The 25369-nt window shown below is 52.0% G+C and overlaps 1 protein-coding gene across 9 annotated transcripts; it reads left to right on the forward strand.

Moving 5' to 3' along the window:
* The first annotated feature begins 70 nt into the window (after window positions 1-70).
* Window positions 71-19026, forward strand: LOC112678922 (nucleoside diphosphate kinase, mitochondrial-like). Of its 9 annotated transcripts, none has more exons than XM_049099378.1 (9): window positions 71-2760; window positions 6438-6667; window positions 7479-12673; window positions 12837-12960; window positions 13220-13267; window positions 13681-14165; window positions 15232-15345; window positions 15745-16384; window positions 16833-19026. In XM_049099378.1, exons 8-9 carry the CDS (start codon window positions 16249-16251, stop codon window positions 17501-17503), a joined length of 807 nt encoding a protein of 268 aa, XP_048955335.1. In that variant the 5' UTR covers window positions 71-2760; window positions 6438-6667; window positions 7479-12673; window positions 12837-12960; window positions 13220-13267; window positions 13681-14165; window positions 15232-15345; window positions 15745-16248; the 3' UTR covers window positions 17504-19026. The 9 variants fall into 9 exon arrangements, with proteins under 9 accessions (XP_048955335.1, XP_048955340.1, XP_048955338.1 ...); XM_049099383.1 differs by lacking the exon at window positions 12837-12960 and having other exon boundaries at window positions 7479-10984; window positions 11091-11133; window positions 12561-12673; window positions 13220-14165; XM_049099381.1 differs by lacking the exon at window positions 12837-12960 and having other exon boundaries at window positions 13220-14165; window positions 15745-15918; window positions 16004-16384.
* Window positions 19027-25369: the final 6343 nt, after the last annotated feature.

A 25369-nucleotide genomic window follows, 5' to 3' on the forward strand; every position in this document is an offset into this window, starting at 1 on the left:
GGTTGCCAGAGTGAAGCCGGAGATGAAATGGACGCTTCTAGTTTATTTCTGTACTTGGTCAAATTTGTGAAGCCCACGGACATGACGGTCGTCGAACCCGGGATGGCCGGCGCCCCGCGGGTGGCGGGCTTCCGTCTGCCCCGGTCCAGAGCGGGACACTGAGGAATGCGCGCACAGTGGTGGCAAGACGTAAATGGGGAGCTAGGAACACCGGGGGAGTAAGAGTGACAGAGTAAGGTAACGGGATGCCTGGGTGGCTCAGCGGTTAAAGCGCCTGCCTTTGGCTCGGGGCGTGATCCTGGAGTCCCGGGATCGAGTCCCATGTCGGGCTCCCTGCACGGAGCCTGCTTCTCCCTCTGCATGTGTCTCTGCCTCTCTCTGTGTGTCTCTCATGAATAAAAATAATCTTAAAAAAAAAAAAAAAGAGTAACATGACAATGTGGTGGGGAAGTGGCAGCTGCCAGGCACGCCCCTGGCGCTTCCCTGCAGTGCAGGAGGGATGGCGAGCATCCGGTGTTGGACGACATCCGTGAGCACGTGGTGTTGCACGACTTAGGTGACCATGCGGTGTTGCACGACATCCATGAGTGTGGGGTGTTGCACGACTTCAGTGACCACGCAGTGTTGCATGACATCCTTGAGCACACAGTGTTGCACGACTTTGGTGAGCACGTGGTGTTGCACGACTTTGGTGAGCACGTGGTGTTGCACAACTTCTGTGAGCACGTAGTGTTGCACGACTTCGGTGACCATGCGGTGTTGCATGACATCCGTGAGCACGCAGTCTTGCATGACTTCTGTGAGCACACGGTGTTTCACGACATCGTAGCAGGTCCGTCGCGGCGAGAGCAGCAGTTACACAGGCTCACTGCCCGCGACACTCGAGGCTCACAGCTGGACCTTACACCCGGGTAAGGGCGGCCCAGAGCCCAGGCACTCGGGGAGTCCACACTGTCTCCTCCCTGCCTCGTCCTGCCCTGCGGAGGGGAGGCCCTGGCCGCGCCTGTGGTCCTGGATGCGAACCTGGTTTCCCCTTTCAGGACCTCTGAGGGGTCTAGAGGATAAACGCCTGGGAATCATTTCAAGTATTCCTCCTTTTTTTTTTTCTGTTGTTGTTGTTGTTTTTTTTTGTTTGTTTGTTTTTGGTGACACGTGAGGAGCTTTGGCGTCTGTGTTCCACCTCCTAGGTTCTGAGAGGCAGTTGCAGCTGCGGCATAAGCACAAAGTAGTGCTTGTGGGCTGAGGGGCTCCCGGGGTGACCTCTTCAGTACTGCCTCCCTTGGGGGGGCTCCCTCCGTGAGCATCCGAGAGTCGTTCCTAGAAGCTTAGCCAAGTACCTGCTCTTGCAGTCTCCCGGGGAGTTTTGCAAGCGCCTACCTTCCTGTGCGGACTCCTCAGAAGCCCTGGACGACTCCTGTTTCCCGCACTGCATCTTGACAGTATTTGTTGAATATGGAGTAAGTGTAGCCAGATGAGTTTGGAGGCTCTTAGATTATCACATTAAAGGCTTTGGCGGTCGTGCAATAAAGAAACTTGATTACTTGGTTAACCCAACTTTTTCTGAACATACTGACCAGGCCGCTTTAACAAGTGAGATGGCATTTCATGGAACGTCACTCAGGGGAGCACTGAGCCGCACAACATAGCATCCATGAAATTAAAAGCAAACCAGTTGTTGATAAATGTTTAAAACCTGAAATAACCATTTACCACCGCATAGAAACATTCTAACGCTCAGGGGAAAAAATGAAAGATAGATAAGGAAGTAAACTATAAAATATTATTGAGGGACGTTATATGAGATCTAAATAAGTGGAAAGAGAGGCCATGTTCATATTTTAGAAGATTCAAGATTGTAAAGAAGTCAATTCTCTCCAATTTGATATATATAGATTCAGGGTAATCCCTGAGTCAAAAATACCAGGAGACTTAAAAAAAAATGATAATGAACCAGTTGACTCTAAGATGTTTTAGGGGAACGAAACGCAAAGGGCTTGGAAAGCTAAGACAAGCTTGTAGGAGAACAGAGCTGGGGGTGCCTGGATAGCTACGTTGATTAAGCTTCCGACTCGTGATTTTGGCTCAGGTCATGACCTCAGGGTCCTGGGACTGAGCCCTGAGTCGGACTCTGGACTCTGCAGTGAGCCTGCTTGGGATGCGCTCTCTCTCCTTCTCTGTCTGCCCCTCCTCTCGCTCATGCTCCTTCTCCTCTCTATCTCTCAAATAAATAAATCTTAGGGGGGAAAGAAAGAACAGAATTAGAGGATTTACACTACCAGACATTGTCTTAATATGAAGCTGTGGCAATTAAGGCGATGTATCACAGGCACGGAAATAGTTAAGTAGCATATGGAACAGACTGGAGAGTCCAGAAACACAGCTTTCCATATATGGACACTGGATTCGTGCCCAAAGTGCCACTGCCGAGCAATGGGGGGAGGGTGGTTTTCAGTAAATGGCACCTGCTCCGCTGCACGTCCGCATGGGCCAACATAAATCCTGAGCCTTACCTCACACCGTGCAGTGTCAGTTCTGGGCGGATGCTTGATGTAACTATGAAGAGTGAACAATAAACACTTCAAGAAGAAAAAGAATACCAGAAGACTGGTTTCTCAAAAAGGATACAGAAAGCCGCCGTAAGTTTGCACTAAAGTCCACCAAAAGCCACCATGCGCAGAGTGAGAAAGGAAGCCACAGGAGGAAGACAGTTGCAGAATGTGCTCCACTAAGAGACTCGCCCTACATGGTTGGAGAATTCTTGTAAGTCGATTAGAAAACCTAACAGAGGGCGCCGGGCGGCTCAGGGCCTGCAGCGCACGGTGTGACCCCGGGGACTCCTTGCAGGGAGCCGGCTTCTCCCCCTGCCTGGGTCTCTGCCCTCTCTCTGGGTCTCAGGAATTAAAGAAATAAAAGGCTTAAAAACAATAAGAACAAACACAGCAGGGTGCTGAGGCCTGGAGCGGGGTGGCCCAAACCCGGCCACGAGCGCGGGAGGGCAGGGGAAGGCTAGAGAGCCTGCGGCCCAGTCACCCGGTGCCGACGGCGGCGTGAATGTGATTCCTCGCTCTTGCCCCCTCCTCTTTCCCCTCCGAGGCACGTTCCCCTAGTGCCTCGGGACAGAGGGGCTTTTCAGCAGCACCGGAGGGCAGGGTGTCAGCCCCGCGGGAACCGAGGTCCCCGGCTGCTAGGGCTCCGCTGGGCTCGTCCTCCCCGGGGCTGACGAGCCCAGCGCCAGCCTCGGGGTCCCCAGCTGTGACAGCGGCTACCGTAGGTCTGATCTGGGTTTCTTTTTTTTTTTATTTATTTTTTATTGGAGTTCAATTTGCCAGCATATAGCATAACACCCAGTGCTCATCCCATCAAGTGCCCCCCTCAGTGCCCGTCACCCAGTCACCCCCACCCCCACCAGCACCCCTAGTTCGTTTCCCAGAGTTAGGAGTCTGTCTGTGTTCTGTCTCCCTTTCTGATATTTCCCACTCATTTTTTCTCCTCTCCCCTCTATTCCCTTTCACTATTATTTATATTCCCCAAATGAATGAGAACATATAATGTTTGTCCTTCTCCAATTGACTCACTTCACTCAGTGTCACACCCTCCAGGTCCCTCCATGTCGAAGCACATGGTGGGTATTTGTCGTTTCAAATGGCTGAGGAATATCCCACTGTATACATAGACCACATCTTTATCCATTCATCTTTCGATGGACACCGAGGCTCCTTCCACAGCTTGGCTATTGTGGACATTGCTGCTAGAAACATCGGGGTGCAGGTGTCCCGGCGTTTCATTGCATCTGTATCTTTGGGGTAAATCCGCAGCAGTGCAATTGCTGGGTCGTAGGGCAGGTATATTTTTAACTCTCTGAGGAACCTCCACACAGTTTTCCAGAATGGCTGCACCAGTTCACATTCCCAACAGTGCAAGAGGGTCCTCCTTTCTCCACATCCTCTCCAACATGTGTGGTTTCCTGCCTTGTTAGTTTTCCCCATTCTCACTGGTGTGAGGTGGGATCTCATTGTGGTTTTGATTTGTATTTCCCTGATGGCAAGTGATGCGGAGCATTTTCTCATGTGCATGTTGGCCATGTCTATGTCTTCCTCTGTGAGATTTCTCTTCATGTCTTCTGCCCATTTCATGATTGGATTGTTTGTTTCTTTGCTGTTGAGTTGAATAAGTTCTTTATAGATCTTGGAAACTAGCCCTTTATCTGATACGTCATTTGCAAATATCTTCTCCCATTCTGTAGGTTGTCTTTTAGTTTTGTTGACTGTATCCTTTGCTGTGCAAAAGCTTCTTATCTTGATGAAGTCCCAATAGTTCATTTTTGCTTTTGTTTCTTTTGCCTTCGTGGATGTATCTTGCAAGAAGTTGCTGTGGCCAAGTTCAAAAAGGGTGTTGCCTGTGTTTTCCTCTAGGATTTTGATGGAATCTTGTCTCACATTTAGATCTTTCATCCATTTTGAGTTTATCTTTGTGTCTGGTGCAAGAGAGTGGTCTAGTTTCATTCTTCTGCATGTGGATGTCCAATTTTCCCAGCACCATTAATTGAAGAGACTGTCTTTCTTCCAGTGGATAGTCTTTCCTCCTTTATCGAATATTAGTTGACCATAAAGTTCAGGGTCCACTTCTGGGTTCTCTATTCTGTTCCAGTGATCTATGTGTCTGTTTTTGTGCCACACTGTCTTGATGACCACAGCTTTGTAGTACAACCTGAAATATGGCATTGGGATGCCCCCAGATATGGTTTTCTTTTTTAATATTCCCCTGGCTATTCAGGGTCTTTTCTGATTCCACACAAATCTTAAGATAATTTGTTCTAACTCTCTGAAGAAAGTCCATGGTATTTTGATAGGGATTGCATTAAAAGTGTATATTGTCCTGGGTAACATTGACATTTTCACAATATTAATTCTGCCAATCCATGAGCATGGAATATTTTTCCATCTCTTTGTGTCTTCCTCAATTTCTTTCAGAAGTGTTCTATAGTTTTTAGGGTATAGATCCTTTACCTCTCTGGTGAGGTTTATTCCTAGGTATCTTATGCTTTTGGGTGCAATTATAAATGGGATTGACGCCTTAATTTCTCTTTCTTCAGTCTCATTGTTAGTGTATAGAAATGCCACTGACTTCTGCGCATTGATTGTGTATCCTGCCACACTGCCGAATTGCTGTATGAGTTCTAGCAATCTTGGAGTGGAGTCTTTTGGGTTTTCTATGTACTATGTTGAATAGCAGTGGTGAGAGTGGGCATCCCTGTCTTGTTCCTGATCTTAGGGGAAAGGCTCCCAGTGCTTCCCCATTGAGAATGATATTTGCTGTGGGCTTTTCATAGATGGCTTTTAAGATGTTGAGGAATGTTCCCTCTATCCCTACACTCTGAAGAGTTTTGATCAGGAATGGCTGCTGTATTTTGTCAAATGCTTTCTCTGCATCTATTGAGAGGATCCTATGGCTCTTGTTTTTTCTCTTGCTGATCTGATCAATCACATTGATTGCTTTACGAGTGTTGAACCAGCCTTGCATCCCAGGGATAAATCCCACTTGGTCATGGTGAATAATCTTCTTAATGTATTGCTGTGATCCGGGTTTCTCAAGGGACTGTCAATGCACCGTGATCTGGGTCCCATGGGCCCGGCCTCCTGCCCACGTAGCTTGTACCTGGGCCGCTCCCTCCTTTTGTTCCCTGTGGGTTAGCGCTCCAGTTTCCCGAGGGGCAGGGGGATGTGGACAGGATCTTCCTCAAGCCCCAGCTCATTTGCCTGTGATCCCGAAGGCCTAAGCAGACCTCGCCAGGGTAGGAGCCTCGGCGGTGCTGGTGACGATGCCCGCCTGCAAGGCGCCAGGCTCCTGCCCCAGGGTGCTGGCCACAGCTTCTCGGTTCCACGTCATGCTTTGCCTTCCACGGCTGGGATCCGTCTCTTGGGTTGGCTATTCCCACCATTGGAGTCAGGGCTCTGAGATTTCCCCTGGTGGAAAACCCTGTTTATGGTCACCGAGCCCAGCATTTCCCAATGGTTGGCCCAGGAAGCCCCCTTTCAGGTCCACCGCATGTGCCACCCCTCAGACTAGAGCTTTACGGAACCTACTTTGGGAAGCGTCAGCCCAAACCATGTGTCGCCTTCTGAGCGCCATCAGCTGCCTCAACTCAGGGCCGCATTCCACCCCAGATGGCGTCTCTTAGGACACCAGCCCCTCCTAGAAGGGAACCTGGGCTCACCGGGTCCCGAGCCAGCCCCATGCGGCCCATCTGCTCAGCCCTAATCCTACTCAGCCCTGTTTTCCACCACACGCTTGTTTGCCCAGCCCCTGAGCCATCCTAGGGTGACAGGAGTGGCCAGAGGAGTCCCCTTTGGGTCCACATCTTCACTGTCCCTCCCGGGTGAACTCATTCCGGGCTCTCGGGCCTCTGGAACCATTGCCCACTCTCCCCCTCTTACTAGGACCTGCTCCCAGCACACTCCTCTCATCAGCATGTTCACGTGAGATCCACCACACGTCGCCAAGATGGGGAAGGAGCCCAGGGGCCGGGAACACCCTGAGAGCACGTGCAACTGGAGAACAAAGGGCCGTACGAGATCAAACATGCAATTTCACATGCCTCACAACAGGAAGCCAGCTTGGGTCTTTAATCGTATATGTGCTGAGGAAAGGACATTGGAACCTCAGGAAGGTGCGGCGGGTGGCAGGGGATACCCTGCCTTACTTGAGCATATGCTTTCTTGCTTTGTGTCCAAGAGGGTTCAACATAAGTGCAGTCACATCCAGGGCACGCAGGGGAGGGCGACCGTGGCTGCTTCCCAGTCGCCTCCTCAGAATGCCATCCTGGGCCTCATAAACCTGGGAGATCTTGATATAAACCCAGAACGATCGTCCCTAGTGTTGGGGGCCCGTGTTCGTCAGCCAGTGTCAGGTTCGAGGCAAACATCTCCTGGGTTCCATGCAGCAGGAAGCGTTTGCCTGCGGAGCTCCGCTTGTCGTCTGGGCTGGAGCCGATGGGAACAGGCTCAGCCGGTCGGTTCTGCACAGGCCGCCAGGGCTCCAGGGGGCCGCCCTTACTTGGGGACCCTGGACGGCCACGGCGGTGGTGGCTGTCCTCCTCATGTCTCTCACCCTCCGAGGACAGCACGCTGCCCAAAGCTTGTTCCTCCAATGGCTCCAGCCGAGGTGGAAGAGACTGAGCCCGGGTGTGAAAGCACAGTTCTAGCCCCCACTCATGTCACATCTGCTGCCATCCCCTTGACCACAGGTCACTCAACCAAGCTCAAGGTCATCTGCGAGGAGGCCATGCCCCGGTAATGGGCAGAGAAGGGAGTGAAGAGCTGGGGACACAGGTCAGGGCTCCAGGGAGCCATGGAGCCAGTTGTCACAGAGCCATTTGGCTGTGAAGATGGCCTGGGGACCCAGCAGGCCCGGGGAAGTCAGATGCGGGGGAAAGGAGGGGGAAAAAAAGACTTGTTCCTCAGTGGTTGTTTTCATAGCAGCTTCTCTCGGGGAATTTCCTGAAGATCTCACAGGCTCCATGAGCCACAGAGGGACACACCACCCGAGTGATCCCGAGGCCCGTGGAGGCAGTGGGCACAGAAAGGCAGCGTGGCCTCCAAACAACTCTTCCACGGCTGAGGCTGGAGAGCCTTTCTGACACACAGGTGCCAAGGACGGCACCCAGGTGAGCATCAGCCTTACCCAAGAGTCAGGGGTGCCACACGGGCAAGGCCAGAGCCTCCAATGGGCAGCTTTAGGTGCCTACATCAACAGCCAGGGGAGCACAGTTACCCAGGACATTTCGGTTGCTCTCCACTTATTTATTTATTATTTAAAATGTAGTTTTTATTTACTTATTTATTTTAATAAAAAGAATACAGACATGTAGTTTCAGAAGGGAAATAAAAGTAGAGGCTTATAATGAAAAACAACAGCCTCTTGCCCCACTGCTCCCAACCCCTAATACCTTCTCCCCCGGAAAACTGGCTAGTTTTCCCTACTTTCCCCTCCCATGTGTCTGTTGCTGTTTCTTGATTTTTTTTTTCATCATCACACACAACCTAGTCTCCTCTGACCTTGGAAGGCGAGACTTGAGCCGTCTGGCTTTCCCCACACCAGTTCTCACCCCCACACGTGCATATAATCCCCTTCCCCATATTCCCAACGTAGACATTTTGGTTCAACGAGTATTTAGTGTATGTACTGTTATGAATATGAAAATAAAACCGTTGACAGCTGGGGTATGATAGTAAACTATGATTACATGTGTTTTCAGTGTGACCCTTTGTTTCTCCAGGAGCTGATTATTGCTGTTTGTTTGCTTCATTTTCTGTGTACTTACCAATAAGACAACCTAAACTCTCAAAACTGAAAGCTTCCCTGATAGAATCAGGCCGATAAGGTAAACCTTTCCCTCTTTTTGATTTATGACAAAAGACATGAAGTGAGACGTCCTTATGGGATCCATTCCTTCTCTGGCTCCCAGCTGACAGGTGGCGCTGGCAGCCCCTGCGTAGCTCTTGTTCTGGAAACTCCTTTGCTCCTCGTTGGGTGTTGAATCCCATGCTGCAGGGACAAGCGTCTTTCTTTGCTTCTCTGGAAATGTCATTATTCTATCTGCACAATTGACTGATCAGGTCTGACGTTCTGGGTTGGCAATGATTTTCCTTCAGAACGTTTTCATCTTACTTTTTGTTTTCAAATAATCGTAGACGCTGGAAAGGTCGCAGACACATTAGTGCTCCACCTAATGCCTTCACCGGGCTGCCCTGGATGCCAACACCTAACATAGCCATGGCACAATGATCAAAACGAAGGCGATAATTTTCATACACTGGTATTAACTGAATTGCAGACTTTGGAGTTCATCAGTGTTCCCCAATAATGTCATTTTATGTTTCCAGGGTCCATTCCAGGATCCCACATTATAGCTGGTTCTGGAGTCTTCTTCGTCTCTTCGAGTGGGGAGCAATTCCTCAGTCTTGCTTTGTCTTTCATGATCTTAACAGCTTTTTTTTTTTTAACAGCTTTTTTTTTAAGATTACTTATTTAAAAAAGAAGATTACTTATTTATTTATTCACGAGAGACACAGAGAGAGAGAGAGAGAGGCAGAGACACAAGCAGAGGAAGAAGCAGGCTCCACGCAGGGAGCCCGACACGGGACTCGATCCCAGGACTCCAGGATGCGCCCTGGGCTGAAGGTGGTGCTAAATTACTGAGCCACCCAGGGATCCCCGATCTTAACAGTTTTGAAGAATAGTGGTCAGGTACTTGGTAGAATGTCCCATGGTTTAGATTTTTTTTTTTTTTTTTTTTTTTGGTTTCTCATGATTAGGCCACGGTTCTAGATTTTTTTTGGCAAGAATACCACGGAAGTGATGCAGCTTCTTACTGACAGCGTTAATCTTGACCCCTTGGCTATATGGTTTGTGCCAGTTTTCTCCACTGTAACTATTTTTCTTCTCATAATTAGTAAAGATACCAGTAGACACACTCTTTAAAAATGTTTATTTTAATTTCAGCATAGTTAACATACAGTGTCATGTTAGTCTCGGGTGCACAGTGTAGTGATCCCAACACTTGCACACACCACCCGGGGCTCATCACAAGAGCCCTCCTTAACCCCCATTCCCCATTTACCCCCTCCCCACCCACCAACCCCCTTCCCCTCGGGTCACCAGCCGTGTGTTCTCTGTAGTTAAGAGTCTGTTTCTTGGTTTGCCTCTCTCTCTTTTTTTCTCTTTTGCTTGTCTGTTTTGTTCCTTGAGTTCCACCCATGGGTGAAATCATATGGTATTTATCTTTCTCGGACTGACTTATTTCACTCAGCTTTCTACTCCCAAGATCCATCCATGTTGTTGCAAATGGCAAGACTTCCTCATATGTATGACCAGGGGATAGTCCACTGCATGTAGATACCACATCTTGGTCCCTTCATCTGCGATGGACGCTTGGACCGCTGCCTGTCTCAGCTACTGTGAATAACGCTGCAGTAAACACGGGGGTGCATGTATCCTTTCAAATTAGCACTTTCGTATTTTTTGAGTAAATCCAGTAGGGTGATCACTGGATCATGGGGTAGTCCTATTTTTAATTTTTTGAGGAGCCTCTAGTGGACGTACTTTAAGATTATGCAAATATCCTGTTGATCCTCAAACTTCCACCCACTAATTCTAGCCTGGATTGCCGAATCTTGCCTACAACAGTTATTACTGCGATGTTCTTAATGGTAATTTTCTATTTTCCTCCTGTCTTTCACATGTGTTGATGTAATTCTTTTGTAAGGTAGAACCGTCCCTTCTCTTCCATTTATTTACTCATTATTTATTTACATCAGCATGGATTCATAGTTTTTTTTCTGCCCCCTAAGGGTTATAGTCCAATTTCATTGTTAAAACTGCTCTCAGAATTTTTTTAAGAGTTTATTTTTTTATTTCAGAGAGACAACAAAAGTGGGGACAGAGGGAGAGGGAGATGCAGACTCCCCGCTGAGCAGGGAGCCCAATGGGGGGCTGGATCCCAGGGCCCTGGGGTCATGACCTGAGCCGAAGGCAGACGCTCATCCGCTGAGCCCCCAGTTGCCCCAAGAGGTTTTTGTTTCTACCTCGTGTTCCAACTTTGGGTGTTCAGTTTGCAGTACAGACTTCCAGGAGCTCTTTCTTGTTTTCTAAATATTATTTTTATGGTGATCTAGCCTTATGGGTGTGACGTCTTCTCTTATTTCTAAAGCTATTTATTGTTTGGGGGAAGTGTTCTTTTGTTTCTTGCACTGATCTCTTTCTGAGTTACTTTTTTGTTTGTCTGTCTGTCTTTGTCTCTCTTTCCTGTGGGAGGCTCTTTCTCAGATGTCCTGGCATTCTCCACTGTCTGTCTACATGTGAGTGATGCACCTGCACAGGATAGTCACTCCGCGCCCAGCGTTCTCCGTGGTCCCTGGGAAGGGAAAAGCGGATCTTTACGGTGGGGAGATCTACACTGCCTTTGCCAGACCTCACTTCACCGCTGGTGAGACAGCAGATGTTATCTCCTGACGTGATGCAATATTGAAGTACAAAACTTCACCCCTGCGACTTGCCAAAAACATCTGATCTGAATCTATCCGTGCCTTTAGATCTAACTTCCAGTCGACAAGCTTTACGAGATACAGGGACAAGGTAAATGATCCCACAAGGGAGCCATCAGGCAACTCAGTTGTGAAACCCTCCTTGAGTTAGATAACCCGGTCCCTTCAAAGGGGGATGGGGGGCTAACAAAAGGACTGGTCTAGGGAAGACGAGAAAGAGACTTACTAACCAAATGCAATGGCATTCTAGGGACAGTGGGGGAAATTTCCATATGGATTGACTATGAGACTATATTAGGGGATTATTTTAAATTTCCTCAGGCGCCATCATGGATTATGTATATATTTCTATTATGTGCGATAATGACCTTCCCCTGAGACATGTAGGGCAGAACTATCACAATGTCCACAGCTCATTTTCAAATGGTTCGGAGAAACAATACACGGACACACATACGTGTAAAGATAAAGCTAATATGTTAAGATGCTGATTGTACCGACTTCAAAGGGAGCACATGGGTGTGCATTACACTATAGTGTTTCTATATGTTTACTTTTTCCCTAATAAAAAATATAGTTGGAAAAAAAAAGAGGAAGATACCACCAAGCTGCCTGAAGCTTGTGCGAGCCCTGCGTTTGCGGGGAGGCTCGTCAACTGGTGGGCCACCTTCCCTCCTGGGCCTTCTTCCTACACACACTAGTTCCTCGCTGTGTGGACAATGAGAGGTGCGCGGTCCGCACTCCGACGGCCCTGAGCAAAGCTGTGGAGTTCCAGCTCTTTCCTTTCAGGCAGCACACCTTACTTTTTTCAGCTGTTCTCAACCTTGAGTTTCGCCTTCCTAAGGAAACCCAAGAGGGTCTTAAGAATTCATTTGCATTAAAGTGCAAATAACTAATGACCCTTGCTTCTTCTGGGGATATTTTCTTTTAAAAACTGAAATCCAAGGAAGGAACCTATAAATGTGGAATTTCAAAGAGGAGTGGAATTGAGTGTGAGCTTCAATGTCCAGTCTTCTGAACTCATTCCTATCCCTCCAACCTACTAGCTTTTTGCAAGAGGAGGGGGCGTTTAAACGTGGTGAAGAAGGCAATGTATAAACCTGTCCAATCACTATGTTGCACACCTGAGACTAGAGGAACCTTGCGTGTCAGCCCTGCTCAGATGATGAAAAGATCGAGTGCATGGAGGAGATACTAAGTCTAGGCTTACAGTACTTCTCTTGAAAGTGCTCTGGGCCAGGAAGGGGCAGAGAAGCACTAAGAGAGGTCAGGAGGCATGGTAGGAAGGTAGATGGAGGCTAAGTGTCCAGAGTTTCCGAATTCATAAGAGCTCTGCTGTGACCTCACTCCTACCCCCTCTACCCTTTACCCCAGCGATGACACCCCCTTTACCTCCTTTACTTCCAGTCTGGGCCTGGAACATTCTAGGGGGGGAAGAAGGAATGTGCAAGAGAAGCCTGGGCCTCCAGAACTCTGTTTCTTTCTTTTCCTTCTTTCTTTTCTTTTTCTTTTTTTTAGATTTTATTTATTTATTCATGAGAGACACACAGAGAGAGGCTGAGACACAAGCAGAGGGAAAAGCAGGCTCCCTGCAGGGAACCTGATGCAGGACTTGATCCCAGGACCCCAAGGTAATGCCCTGAGCCAAAGGCAGATGCCCAACCGCTGAGCCTCCCAGGTGCCCAGAACTCTGTGCATCTTTAACGCGCTGGGGCCTGACTTAATAGTCGTCCCACGTGGAAAGCTAGCCTGTGAGTTGGAGGGCAGGGACCATGTGTCTCCTTCATCCCGTAGCGCGTGTCCGAGGCTCAGTGTTCTGCACACGTAGTAGGTGCTCAAGAGATACGCACTGGCCGGCCGGATGCATTGCCTGGCTGCACTCTCACAAGAACTTCCTATTACCCGTCCCTTTCTGCAGGTGAGGCAGCGGGAGCTTAGTTGGGCTAAATAATTTGCCTGGGTTGCCCAGTTGGTGAGACACAGAGCTGGTGTTCTAGTGAGTTCTGACCAACTTTAAGGCCAGGCTCCAAACCAGAGCCCTTAACTGCATTTAGCATCAATTTGAGCAAAGGGTGGGGTTGCATCTCCATCTCGGTAGTGATTCTCTCATGGAAACATTTTCATGACCCCCAAAATCTTTGTACACATTCTCATACCCTTTTACATTTTCCCTGCAGGATAAACCAACATTTCACCCGGTATGAAATTCTGTGGACTTCAAAACGGTAAATAAAAATGGCAAAGGGATGCAGTAGCATGTTCATAATCTGGAGAATAATTTATAATCATAATGCCTCCTTTTATTTGAAGAATTGGGACTGCTCTCGTGAGAACTAATTTGTTTAGGCCTCTGATTTCACGCTTAGAGTAGGCTGCAAAGCTCCCCACCTGGATATTTCCAGGCTCCAAGTTGCTGTGCGGAGGGGGCCGGGGGAGGGAGAAGGATTCATTATTAGGTCTTAGCTTGAAATCTGAGGCCAGTTTCTAATGGGAAGTTCTTAAACACTTAAGCCCTGTGGCTGTATAGCCGAACCTCCGGAGGGTGAATGTTGTCCGAGGGGTAGAAGTCGAGGCAATGAGGTAAAAATAAAAGACTCCCTTTGTCCCATTCTAAAATTGTGTGGTTTTCTTTCCTGAGCTGCTGCTCTTAGGAGCCGCAAGGGAAAGGGGCTGCAGGAGCCCGCGCACCCAGAAACACTGCTCGCGGGGAGCTGGAGGCGATCACAGGTTTCCGCGTCTTGTGAAGGAGAATGTCGTGGGTCCCACTGGACTCCCGTCCCTCATTCACAGCTGAGGGTCCTCCAGACACCTTCCAGGTGCTCTCCCATTGATTGCCCTGTATCAGGTCACAGGTGCAACCAGAACTCAGAGCCACACCAACCGAGGCTGCTGTTGGGCCGCTCCGATAAGAACGAGTCTCGGGCCAACCCAGAAGCCTCTCCCCAAGGGTCGTGGAGGAGGAGGTCGGGCTTCTTATCGGACACGCATTCAGCCGATGTGGCTCGGTCCTCGGGCTGCGGAGCGCAAGGAGGAGGGCGTGCGGGGCTCTGCTCCAGCCAGCCCTGCGCTGCCACCAGGCCTCGGGGCACCATCTGTCATACGAGGTCATCCTAGATGCACCTGGTAATTGGGGTCGCCGTCTGTTAGCTAATTGGCTTTAAGCTAAAGAGAAACAAAAACTTCTATTTTTACGACAGGGGGTAGTTTTGCAAGGTGGAGTGAGGCGCTTGCCCAGTTAGGCTCCTGCCCTCCCACAGAGACCGGAGGCAGGCCCTAACCCCCCACCCCCACCCCCGGGATAGCACTTCCAGGGGGATTGGCCCCGGTCCTTGAGAAAGGCATTCCAGAGTCCTAAGGCTGGCAACGGCTTTGTTTAGCTTTTAGAAGGATTTATACACATTTCAAAGAGACAGAGGCAAGAACCTACAAGTCGTCTAAAGCTAATGCTCTAAGAAGGGAGCTGGAGGGAGAAGTCTCCTCCTGGAAAGAGGGACAATGAAGCCTCCTAGTTTGAATTTGTATTTGTCCTCCCCGAGAGGCGAGAGGCGGCAGCAAAGGTGGCCTCCCCACCCCGCCTCCTGTTCCTGCACTCGGTCTCTCCCGTCTTACCCCAGGCGCTGCAGAAAGACACGGATGGAACAGCTGAAGGCCGGGTGGGGGGCTCCTGGGCGGGGGGGGGGGGGGGGGGGGGCTGTCCTCCTATTCACCCCTCACTTGAGTTGCACCATCTTGGTTCTGGAGAAAGTGCAAGCCTTCTGTGAGGGGACCTCACCACCACCACCCACCCACCTCGAGGCTGGGGCCGGAACACGAGGTGTTGGTGTGTGTTCTGAACCCTTGAGGCGAGGTCCCGGCTCACCCACGTGCGGGGCACGGGCGCCTGGTCTGCTCCGAGGGCCGCAGCCACCCCAGCCCAGCAGGCAGGAGGCGCGGGTGTAGACACACCGGGGAGCGGTGGACAACTGAAAACCACGACACAGCAGAACCAGGTCAAAACCAAACCCTGCGGTTCACTTTCACCAAAGAGGGTTTTTGACTAAGACAGAGAGGGAGAAGAACCTTTAAAATCTGTGAGCCGGGAAGGGAGAAAGCGGACCTCACATTCCGCTGGGCAATCAGCCCTCCAAACCAGGACAGTTCTCACTGTGCCCCATGTTTGCAGAAGAAAAGAACAGTCATTTCCATGCAGGAAGGAAGCCGGCACCTGCTGTCCAGCAGTTCTAGCCACATCCGCTGGCCGCCTTCCTGCTCCTTGCTGGATCTGAAAGGTGTGGGGGATGGGAACAGGCAAAGCACCTCGCAGGTAAGGAGGGCACCATTCAAAAAACGAAACAGAAAGCATGATCTGTTTTTTCCTAAAGTTCCCTGTCTGTAGCTCTGTAATATATATGCGTGTGTCTCTGAGCCGAGGAGCAGGAGGGAAGCCCTTCCATCTGCCCCCACCTCCTGCTTCCATGGCCCCGGAGGGCCCTGGCCTGCCTCGCGTGGGGAAGCAAGGCCTGACGCCACCCTACTGACTACTGGCTGCCCCACCTCAGGTGCCAGGGGCAAAGGGGTGCAATTCCCAGTTCTAAGGGCTAGCCCGGGCCTACTGCCACTTTTGCTTGCAGGCAGGCAGGGCTGGCTTCCCCGGGGAATCTTGCACATCACAGAGGTACAGAAATGTTGGGCAAATGATGACCAAAAAATTGTATCTTAATAGGTGTTGTCCCTGAACAAAAGAAGGCATAGGCCCGAGTGGCAGAAACGAAGGGCGAAACCACAGCCAAAGCGGCTGGGTGTAAGCGGGGAGCCTGGCGCCAGAGAGGCGTTAGAGGAGCCACGGGCAGGCTCCAGGGCCCAGGCCAAGGCTCCACCAGCAGCGTGGGAGGAGCAGGTAGGGCCTGAGCTTGCTCGCAGGACGGTCTTGCTCTGAGCTCAGGAGGAAAGCAAGCGCATCAGAGCTGCGCCTTCCTTCCAAGGCGACTGGCGAGGCCTGTCCACCGCTCAGGGAAGCAGGAGGAAGCGCCTGGTCTCTCTGGGGACACGGGGGTGTCGCATCCCTGGGCCCACGCGTGAATGGGCAGAGTCCAGCTCGGTGCCACCTTGAAGGCCAGGAGCCCCAAGCACAGAAACTAACGTAACGCTTCGCCTAAAGCAGTTGAGGCCTCCAGGAGCCTCAGGAAAGCACTCGGTGCGACCGCCTGGGGCACGCGGGGCACCCAGGATGACCAAGTCCTGCCCAGGATGCGCTCAGCCAGGAAGTGACCCATCCCCCGCGGAAAGGCGCCTGGCAGGTGCAGCCGGCAGGGACTCCCGGGTTCGTGCAGGCTCCGAGGCATCTATCGGCACCTTCACAGCTGGTAAGGGCGCCACCGCCAGCTGCGGCCCGGCCCAGCTGTGCCTCCGGGTCCCGCCTTCTCAGGCCACTCCATCCCCTGGTCGCATACACTCAAAATCTTGCAGCGTCTTCGTCTTCTCTCAGGTTTTCCCCTTAAGAAAGGCTTTCAATTTCTCACCTTTCTTCCCTCCTCTCACCCATTGCGGCGACGGCCAGCTACCCGTCCCTCTTCTTTTTATTCCCCCTGCCCGGCCACAAACGTATCCTCCTAAGTGGCAGGTCCAGTGGTTTTGCTTCCCGAAGCCAAATCCTGCTTACGGAAGTCCAAACCGTCCCCAGCTTGGGCTTAAAGCTCTCTCCAGCTTTGTTTCCTATTATGACACACTCCCCTTCCCCCCACACCCCGGCCTCCTGCTCTGGGACATTGGGCTACTTGTCCTTCCTTCGCTCCGCCTCTTACTTCCAAGCAGCCTCCTCCCTCCGACTGGACTGCTTCCCTCATCACATCAGCTGCTGGAAGGTCAATCTTGGCTTAAACCTTCTAGAAACAGGCTCCAGCGGCCCGCGGGCCGGGGTCATGGGTGGCGTCTTGGGGCGCGCCTCGCTGCCGGGGCTGCTGAGTGGCCCGTGGGCCCCCGGACCGAGCCTGCTCGCGCACCCCAACTCGGGAGGGTCCTCCTGGACTCGAGAGCGGACCCTGGTTGCAGTGAAGCCGGATGGGGTGCAGCGGCGGCTTGTGGGGGACGTGATCCAGCGCTTTGAGAGGAGGGGCTTCAAGCTGGTGGGGATGAAGATGCTGCAGGCGCCAGAGAGAGTCCTTGCTGAGCACCACCATGACCTGCAGAGGAAGCCCTTCTACCCACCGCTCATCAGCTACATGACCTCCGGCCCCGTGGTGGCCATGGTCTGGGAAGGCCCCAGTGTGGTGTGCTCCTCGAGGACCATGATAGGACACACCGACTCAGCTGAGGCCACCCCCGGCACCATCAGGGGGGACTTCAGCATCCACATCAGCAGGAACATCATTCACGCCAGCGACTCCGTGGAGGGGGCCCGGAGGGAGATCCAGCTATGGTTTCAGAGCAGTGAGCTGGTGGACTGGGCAGACAAAAACCACGAGAGCAGCATCTACGCAGCCTGAGCACTCGGGCTGCCCTCAGCCACCCTGCGGCCGCTCAGGATCAACTACCTCTGTCGTGCAGACCCCGAGCCCACCCTGGCGGTCTGCCCTTCTGTCCCAGACCCCGTCTACTTTCCGCTCCACACTACCCCGAGGAGCTGAACAACCAACTCTATGTGCCTTTTACTATCCTGAGCCAATAAGAAATTGGACCAAATCCTTTCTATACCAAAGTGCCAGACAACCTTTGGGGTGTCTCCAAAAGTATGTAGTGTAAGCGCCCTTTCCCCAAGGGGGGTGGGACACCACTGTGTTGTGGCGGGCGTGGGTCGTTTGGTACAGTTCCTGCCATCTCTCAGATTAGGGGTGAGGACTTCATGCAAAGTCGTAAGAGTTTGAAAGTAGAAATAAAGCTTACCTGCTCACGCAAAAAAAAAAAAAAAAAAAAAAAAAAACCTTCTAGAAACATGATGTTGTGGAAAATAAAGGCATCATGTAGACTAGACGTAGCTGGTTTCCAGTTCCAGAAATGTTGCTTACCAGCTCTGTGCCTCCAGCAAGTCACAACCGCCCCCCCCCGCCCCCACCTAGTTTCTGATTATGCGAGATGAGCAGGACACCTACTTTGCAGAAGCGAGACAGCTGGAGGTAATCTCTGGAAAGCACCTAGCACAGACTTGGTCCCAGTACGTGCTCAATAAACCGTTGCTGAATTGCGCCTCTATCGGCATTTTCGTGGCAGTTTTGTCCTACTGCTTCCCCAGCCAGAGCCCCCTGAGGCCCGAGGCCTCATCCAAACTGTCTTGGCCTCTTTGTAGTTTCCTATGTCCGACACAGGAACACACCTACTGACAAGTGGTGGAAAGAACTTAGCATGCCTAACCTGATGTTAGGGAAGGGAAGAATCCGGGTAGAGGGACCTAGTGGATCTCAGGTACTGGATGGGTGTTGAGGGCCCACTTGTATGGCGTCACTGCAGAGAGGGCAGGACCCCCGTCAGGAGCTATAAGGAGGACAGTTTTAGCACAGGGTGGGAATAGCCAACGGGTAGAGAGCTGCTCAACATGAGAGCAGCTGTCCACTGTGAGCTGCTGGCGGTTAAAAGAAGTTGGATTATGGAAAGTGTTCCTCCGTGGGATGATACATAAGACCAGATCTGCGATGCTTAACTTTGGGGGCTCACAAAAGCCTTTGAAAATCTGATAAAAGTTATGGATCTTCTTCCCTAAAAAAAAAAAAAAAAAAAAAAAAAGAAAGAAAGAAAAGAAAAGAAAAAGGTTCGAAGCATCACATTTTGCAAATAATTTTGCAAATGATTTCAGGAGCTTCATGGCTCCTAGGCAAAGATCACCTGAAAACCCCTGGAGGATGCTATCCATCTTCAACTTTCTTTTTTACTGTTAATAATGAGAAAGAAGCATTTCTGTTCTATGTATCTTCAAAATTCATACGTCCATCTCAGGGGCCTGGCTCATAACTTTTGTCCAGATTCAATGCTCTACATATTTGTGGATTAAAAGGATGAATAAATGAATGAAACCTTTGATGAATCTGATCTTTAAGTAAAGGCATATGCTGCATGGAGAAAAGACAAAGGGAAAAAAAAAAAGACAAAAATGAAACGTTCTAGAAAAAGACCGGGCAGCCTGGGTGGCAGTTTAGCACCGCCTTCAGCCCAGGGTGTGATCCTGGGGTCCTGGGATCGAGTCCTGCATTGGGCTCCTGCATGGAGCCTGCTTCTCCCTCTGCCTGTGTCTCTGCCTCTCTCTGTGTCTCTGATGAATAAATAAATAAAATCTTAAAAAAAGAAAAAGACTAATACAGGATGACAAAAGGTGGAAGAGAGCTCATCAGGGATGGAGAAAAGGATACACTTTGGAAGGCCTCGAGCCCCAGCCTCTTGCCTGGATCCAAAACACCCCAGCAAACCTCTAAACCCACAGTTTCTTTTTTTTTTTTTATTTATGATAGTCACACACACAGAGAGAGAGAGAGAGAGGGGCAGAGACACAAGCAGGCTCCATGCACCGGGAGCCCGACGTGGGATTCGATCCCGGATCTCCAGGATCGCGCTCTGGGCCAAAGGCAGGCGCCAAACTGCTGCGCCACCCAGGGATCCCTAAACCCACAGTTTCAAGAGTCTCCCACTCAATTCTGCTGGCCCTGCCGCTCCCACTCAGAATGACCGTGGCACCCACTCGGAGGTGGGGTGGGTGGGTGGGAATCACTCCTTAAGACCACCCTAGGATTCCTGTGTGGCTCAAGGGTTTAGCACCTGCCTTCAGCTCAGGGCATGACCCCCTGGAGTCCCAGGATCAAGTCCCACATAAGGCTCCCTGCATGGAGCCTGCTTCTCCCTCTGCCTGTGTCTGCCTCTCTCTCTCTGCCTCATGAATAAATAAATAAAACCTTAAAAAAAAAAAAAAAGGATGACGACCCTGACCAGGTGGTACTCTTTACCTGATTCTGAAACCCCTTCCCCCTTGTGAATTTAGGTCTCAATTGCAATGCAACCAACCATTCATTGTTCTATTGTTCCAGTTGGTTCACCCCGGTAAGGAGCTGTTCAATGCAGTGAGCGTGTGGGGAGGCATTTGTGTTTTCTTCCCCAGACTATTATTATTGATGGAATAGCTGACTTTCAACATCAAGGGGACAGTGAGCTGCAAGGAGAGGACCCGCAGCGCGGCCAGGCCCAGCAGGCCTGGGTGTTGGAGGAGGCTCAGGTCGGGTGCTGCCGTCAGGGGGCAGGGCCGGGGGGCGCCCTCAGGTGCAGGCGGGGCTGCGGGCACCCAGGAGCCTCCTCAGGCGGTGCAGGGCCTCGGGCAGCCCGGCCCGGGTGAGCCGCTGCAGGCCCACAGCTCGGCCAGGGCCTCGGGCAGGGCAGACACGGCTCGTCCGCCGCGGCCAGCACGAACAGGAGCACCGTGGTGCCATCCAGGTGGTCCCTCCAGGGGGTCCCTCCAGGTGGTCCCTCCAGGGGGTCCCTCCAGGTGGTCCTTCCAGGGGGTCCCTCCAGGTGGTCCCTTCAGGTGGTCCTTCCAGGGGGTCCCTCCAGGTGGTCCCTCCAGGGGGTCCCTCCAGGCGGCGCGCAGTGGGCGCTGCCCTCCCACGTCCCACACCGTCAGGCCCGCGTGCCCCGGGGCGGCGAGCGGCTCCACGTTGAAGCCCACGGTGGGCAGCGTCTCCACCTGCCCGTAGCCCTTCAGCTTGCACAGGAGCGTGGTCTTGCCCGCCGGGTCGAGGCCCATCATCACCACGTGCGCCTCCGCCCTGGGGCCCCGGGACGCCACCGGCCCATGACGGCCGCCGAGCCTGAGGGGAGGCAGGTGTGCGGGTCAGCCTGGGGCACGGGGTGCGGGGGGACTCAGAGAAGGGGGGCCTCGGCTGCGCGCGCAGGGAGGGCCTGAAAGGGCAAGGCCTGACCGCGAGCTGACCTAGCTCGGGAGGGGGCACAGAGGCCGTGGGGCCCCCTGGAGGACGCCCAACGGGGTCACCTTCCTTGGGGAGGTTTTTTGTTGTTGTTGTTGTTAAGATTTTATGTATTTATTCATGAGACCTAGGCCGAGGGAGGAGCAGGCGCCGTGCAGGGAGCCCGACGCGGAACTCGAACCCGGGACCCGGTGGTCACGCCCTGGGCGCTCCACCGCGGAGCCCCCGCGCCCCGTCCTTGGGTAGTTAAAGCCAAGAGGCAGAAGGCGGCTCCGGTGGGATGGTCAGATGGAGCCCGGGGCCGTGGAAAGGGCCAGAAGCCGCCCTCTGATCCCGCCCGGACTGCAAAAGCTTTGCCTCCTGCAAAAGTCTGGGTCCTCCAGGGGGAGCCCCAGCCCCGCGCCGCGCCCCCTGCGGGCCGCTACCTCCGAGGCGGGGCTCCTCCTGCGGGTCGGGGCGCAGGTGCTGCAGCCCGCGGAGGCCGAGGCCGAGGCCGAGCGAGCCCGGGAGCGACGGCGGGAGGGAGGCCTGCGGCTGCGCGGCTTCCGCTTCCCTGCCCGGGAGTGCGGGTGGAGGGTGGGGGGTGGGGGTGAGGGGTGGACTCCCCGGGCAGTGCTCCCCGCAGCCGCCGGGGGACCCCAGCGCCTGGGCTCCTGCCCCGCCGAGCCTCCCCGCCCCCCCCAGCAGCTCAGGACGCACCGAGAGCCCCTGGTTCGCTTGGAGCCTACGTGATTTCAGAAACGGCCCAAGTATGATTAAAACATCCTTAAAAAAAAAAAGTAACTATGTTGAAGGTAAACGGTAAATATTCCATAGTTGTAGGGGCACCTGGGGGGCTCAGCGGTGGAACACCTGCCTTGGGCCCAGGGTGTGACCCCGGGCTCCCTGCAGGGAGCCTGCTTCTCCCTCTGCCTGTGTCTCTGCATCTCTCTCTTTCTCTGTGTCTCTCATGGATAAAGAAGTAAAATCTTTAAGAAATTAATACAAATTAAAATTACATAGTTGTGTCAATGCGGCGGAACTCTGGGCATTTGGACTCTGCTTAATTTTTTCAGCAGTGTCATCACGTTTTTCCCAGCAAACCAGGACATGTCCGGAAAACACAATTTTTTTTTAAAGATTTTATTTATTTATTTATTTATTTTTTTTTTTAATTTATTTTTTTATTGGTGTTCAATTTACTAACATACAGAATAACACCCAGTGATTCATGAAAGAGAGAGACAGAGAGAGGCAGAGACACCGGCAGAGGGAGAGGCAGGCTCCACGCAGGGAGCCCCATGCGCGACTTGGTCCCAGGTCTCCAGGATCGCGCTCTGGGGCTAAGGCAGGCGCTAAAGCTCTGAGCCACCCGGGGATTCCCCAGAAAACATGATTTTTAAAAAATGACGAGGGTCAATCAGAAGCCCCCAAGTCTGTAGCTTTCTAACTGGCGCCCGCACTTGGGGCAATTTGGCTCTTGTAAAACCAGGTCACGTCTCGGAAGGTGCCTTCTGCTTTCCCAGGCGGTGTTTCATGAACACGCCAGGGACCCAGGGGTGCCTTAGGGCTCTCCTATTTTGCAAATAGAGAAGCAGGCTCAGAGTAAATAATTTGCTCAGGATCTTGCTGGGAGTTAGTCATCCCGTCCTCTTTTACCGGGTCTGCTCCTCACGGGGAAAGTGCTTTGTGAAGAGCAAACATCCTGTTGTAACCTTCAGTTGCTTTTGTCAGGCCAGGGTGTCCTAACAGGAGGAAGCAGTGAGGGAAGGCCAGAGTGTGTCCTGTACACCGCTGTGTGCTGGTGGTGCTGACAGTGCGGTTGCTTAGTTCTTCGTGTGTACCTGTGCTGGTGGCTGTAGTGGCTCTGGAGCCCGGGCGAGTGGCAACTCCGGCCAGGATGGGGTGGATTTCCAACAGCAGGACGGAAAATGGCTAAGAGGGAATGTCAGGGGTTGGGGGAGGGCGGGTTCTGGATCGACTCACCTAACAGGATTCTTGCTGAAGGCAGGCCAGATGGCCAGACCCACCTGGCGGAGGTGGGGGTGTCAAGGAACCCAATCAGACACTGTGATTAGATACTAAGGGTAGGGGATTCCGGTTAACAAGCAGCAGGATCCTTGCCAAAGGGAGATTTTGTGCACATGAGCCTAGAAGGATCGGGAGCCTGACTGCAGTTAAGCCTTAAGGAGCCGCCTGGAGGAGGCCTGTCTGCGACGTGGTGCTGGGCGATCAGATCAAGCCCAGACTCAGCCCTGTGCAGCCGATGAGCCCATGGGGATCCCCCCAAGGGGACTGGGATGAGGGGCAGGGGATGAGGACACAGCGGCCCAGGATAAGGGGTGTCTGGGGCCTGCGAGCCAGGGAGCAGGGCTGCCTTCACTCTGATCCGGCTCCGGTGTGAGGAGGAAGGAGAGATGTTCCCCTGTGGGGGGAGGACAGAGAACAACGCTGAAGGAGGAGAAGGGAGGCAGTCAAGGTGCCCTGAGGTTCAGCACCACGAGCATCTTACAAGCACAGCGGGGTTTATATTGAGCAGCTTCTGGAGCAAAGCTCTGGACAGGCTATCACATGATTTTTAAATTATTTATTTATTTGTTTTAAAAGATTTTATTCATTTCCTTGAGAGAGAGAGAGAGAGAAAGGGGGGGAGCCGAGGGAGGGGCTGGGGGAGAGGGAGCAGCAGACTCCTCCCAGCCCTGGGAGCCCAGCCGAGGCGGGGGCTCGATCCCAGGACCCCAGGGTCATGACCCGAGCTGAAGGCAGTCGCTTAACAGACCGAGCCGGCCAGACGCCCCATCATATGATTTTTTAAAAACCTTTTCAAAATGCATCTGTGTTCCATATGGATGAGAGAGTGCACATCATCCTTGAGTGTGAGGACCTGGACGGCGTCTGTCAGCATTAGATGGGGTATCGCAGGCTTGCGTGCAAACTGTCTGTATTTTGCATTATAGATGGCATTTAGAATTATTATCACTTTTAGTGGCTTGTGAGTGTTTTACATTCACAGCACAGCTCATCCTCCAGAACTTTTCTTCTATTTCTAGTTTCCATTTCATTGGAACTCTTGGTTTGGTTTGGTTTGGCTTTTTTTTTTTTTTTAATCTCCACCTCCTAATACAGCCGAATGAGGAACCGGGGAGGGGAATTTCCTTGCCCGCTTCTCTTTCCTCGTCTCCCCCCAAACAGAAATCGTATCTTTTTCTTTCTGTCTCAAAAGCAAAACCAAACAACACAACACAGAAACGGAGCTGGCAGTGGGCGAGCTGCTTTCGGATCTGAAGGACCTTGGCCCTGCACCGGGCGGCTCCGAGCAGTGCTCTGACGGTATTTGCAGGATGTTTTCTGACCCCAAGGGGAACAGCAACAGCGGCAGCGGGGTCTCCCAAAATTGTGTGTGTGCCGGGCTGCCAGCGTCTGGAAGCGGCCGAGCTTCTGCTAGTTCCCCTCCAAGGTTGTTTCCATGTGCAAAGTGGGTCCCCGGCAGCAGCCGCGGTTCCTGAGCTGGAAAGCGTATTTTTAGTTGGCAGGGGAAAAAAAAAAAAAGAACTTGATTAGGAAGGAGGTTGGAAGGTCACTTAGCTAGAAACTCAAATCGGCTCTTGAGGCTTTTTTATGTTTCCCAGCTGAGCTGCTGTCACTCTGGACAGCAACCAGCAAAGTGCTTTGATTCTCTTCTTTTTATAAACAAAATTACATACGTAATGATGAATATATTGGTTTTCATTGAGTGGCAAAAGATGCAAATGCCTACAGGATGAAATTCTTGAGTTCACTCTTTTTATTTTTTTCCTTTTTTTTGAGAAGGAGATTGAAAGAGAGAGAGAGACAAGAGAGGCAGAGAGAGAATCCCAAGCAGGCTCCACACCCAGCGTGGAGCCCAACGTGGGGCTTCATGTCACAACCCTGAGATCATGACCTGAGCTGGAATCAAGAGTCTGATGCTTAACCAACTGAGCCACCCAGACACTTTTTTTAAAGCTTTCATTTATTGATTTTAGACAGAGAGAGTGGGAGCAAGCAGGGGGAAGGGCAGAGGGAGAGGGAGAGAGAGGATCCCAAGCAGACTCTGCGCTGAGCACAGAGTCCAAGACAGGGCTGCATCCCACAACCCTAAGGTCACCACGGGAGCTCAAGACATTTATTTATTTTTATTTTTTAAAGGATTTTATTTATTTATTCATGATAGAGAGAGAGAGAGAGGCAGAGACACAGGCAGAGGGAGATGCAGGCTCCATGCAGGGAGCCTGATGTGGGACTCAATCCCGGGACTCCAGGATCACACCCTGGGCCAAAGGCAGGTGCTAAACCACTGAGCCACCCAGGGATTCCCAGCTCAAGACATTTAATGGACTGGGCCACCCAAGTGCCCCGAGTTCACCCTTTCGATCACTACTCCCCTCCTCTGAGGTAATCAAGATTAGTAGTTTGATGCACATCTCTGTAGTGATCTTTCTGTACATTTAGGAGCAC

The sequence above is a fragment of the Canis lupus genome, chromosome 22 (assembly GCF_003254725.2).
Source record: "Canis lupus dingo isolate Sandy chromosome 22, ASM325472v2, whole genome shotgun sequence".
Lineage (NCBI taxonomy): Eukaryota > Metazoa > Chordata > Mammalia > Carnivora > Canidae > Canis > Canis lupus.

Bases quoted from the DNA above. Each gene is read 5' to 3' on its own strand.
- LOC112678922 (XM_049099378.1), top strand. From the start codon at position 16,249: ATGACCAAGTCCTGCCCAGGATGCGCTCAGCCAGGAAGTGACCCATCC. The intron at 16,385-16,832 runs GTAAGGGCGCCA...ACTTCCAAGCAG, and splicing joins TATCGGCACCTTCACAGCTG to CCTCCTCCCTCCGACTGGAC.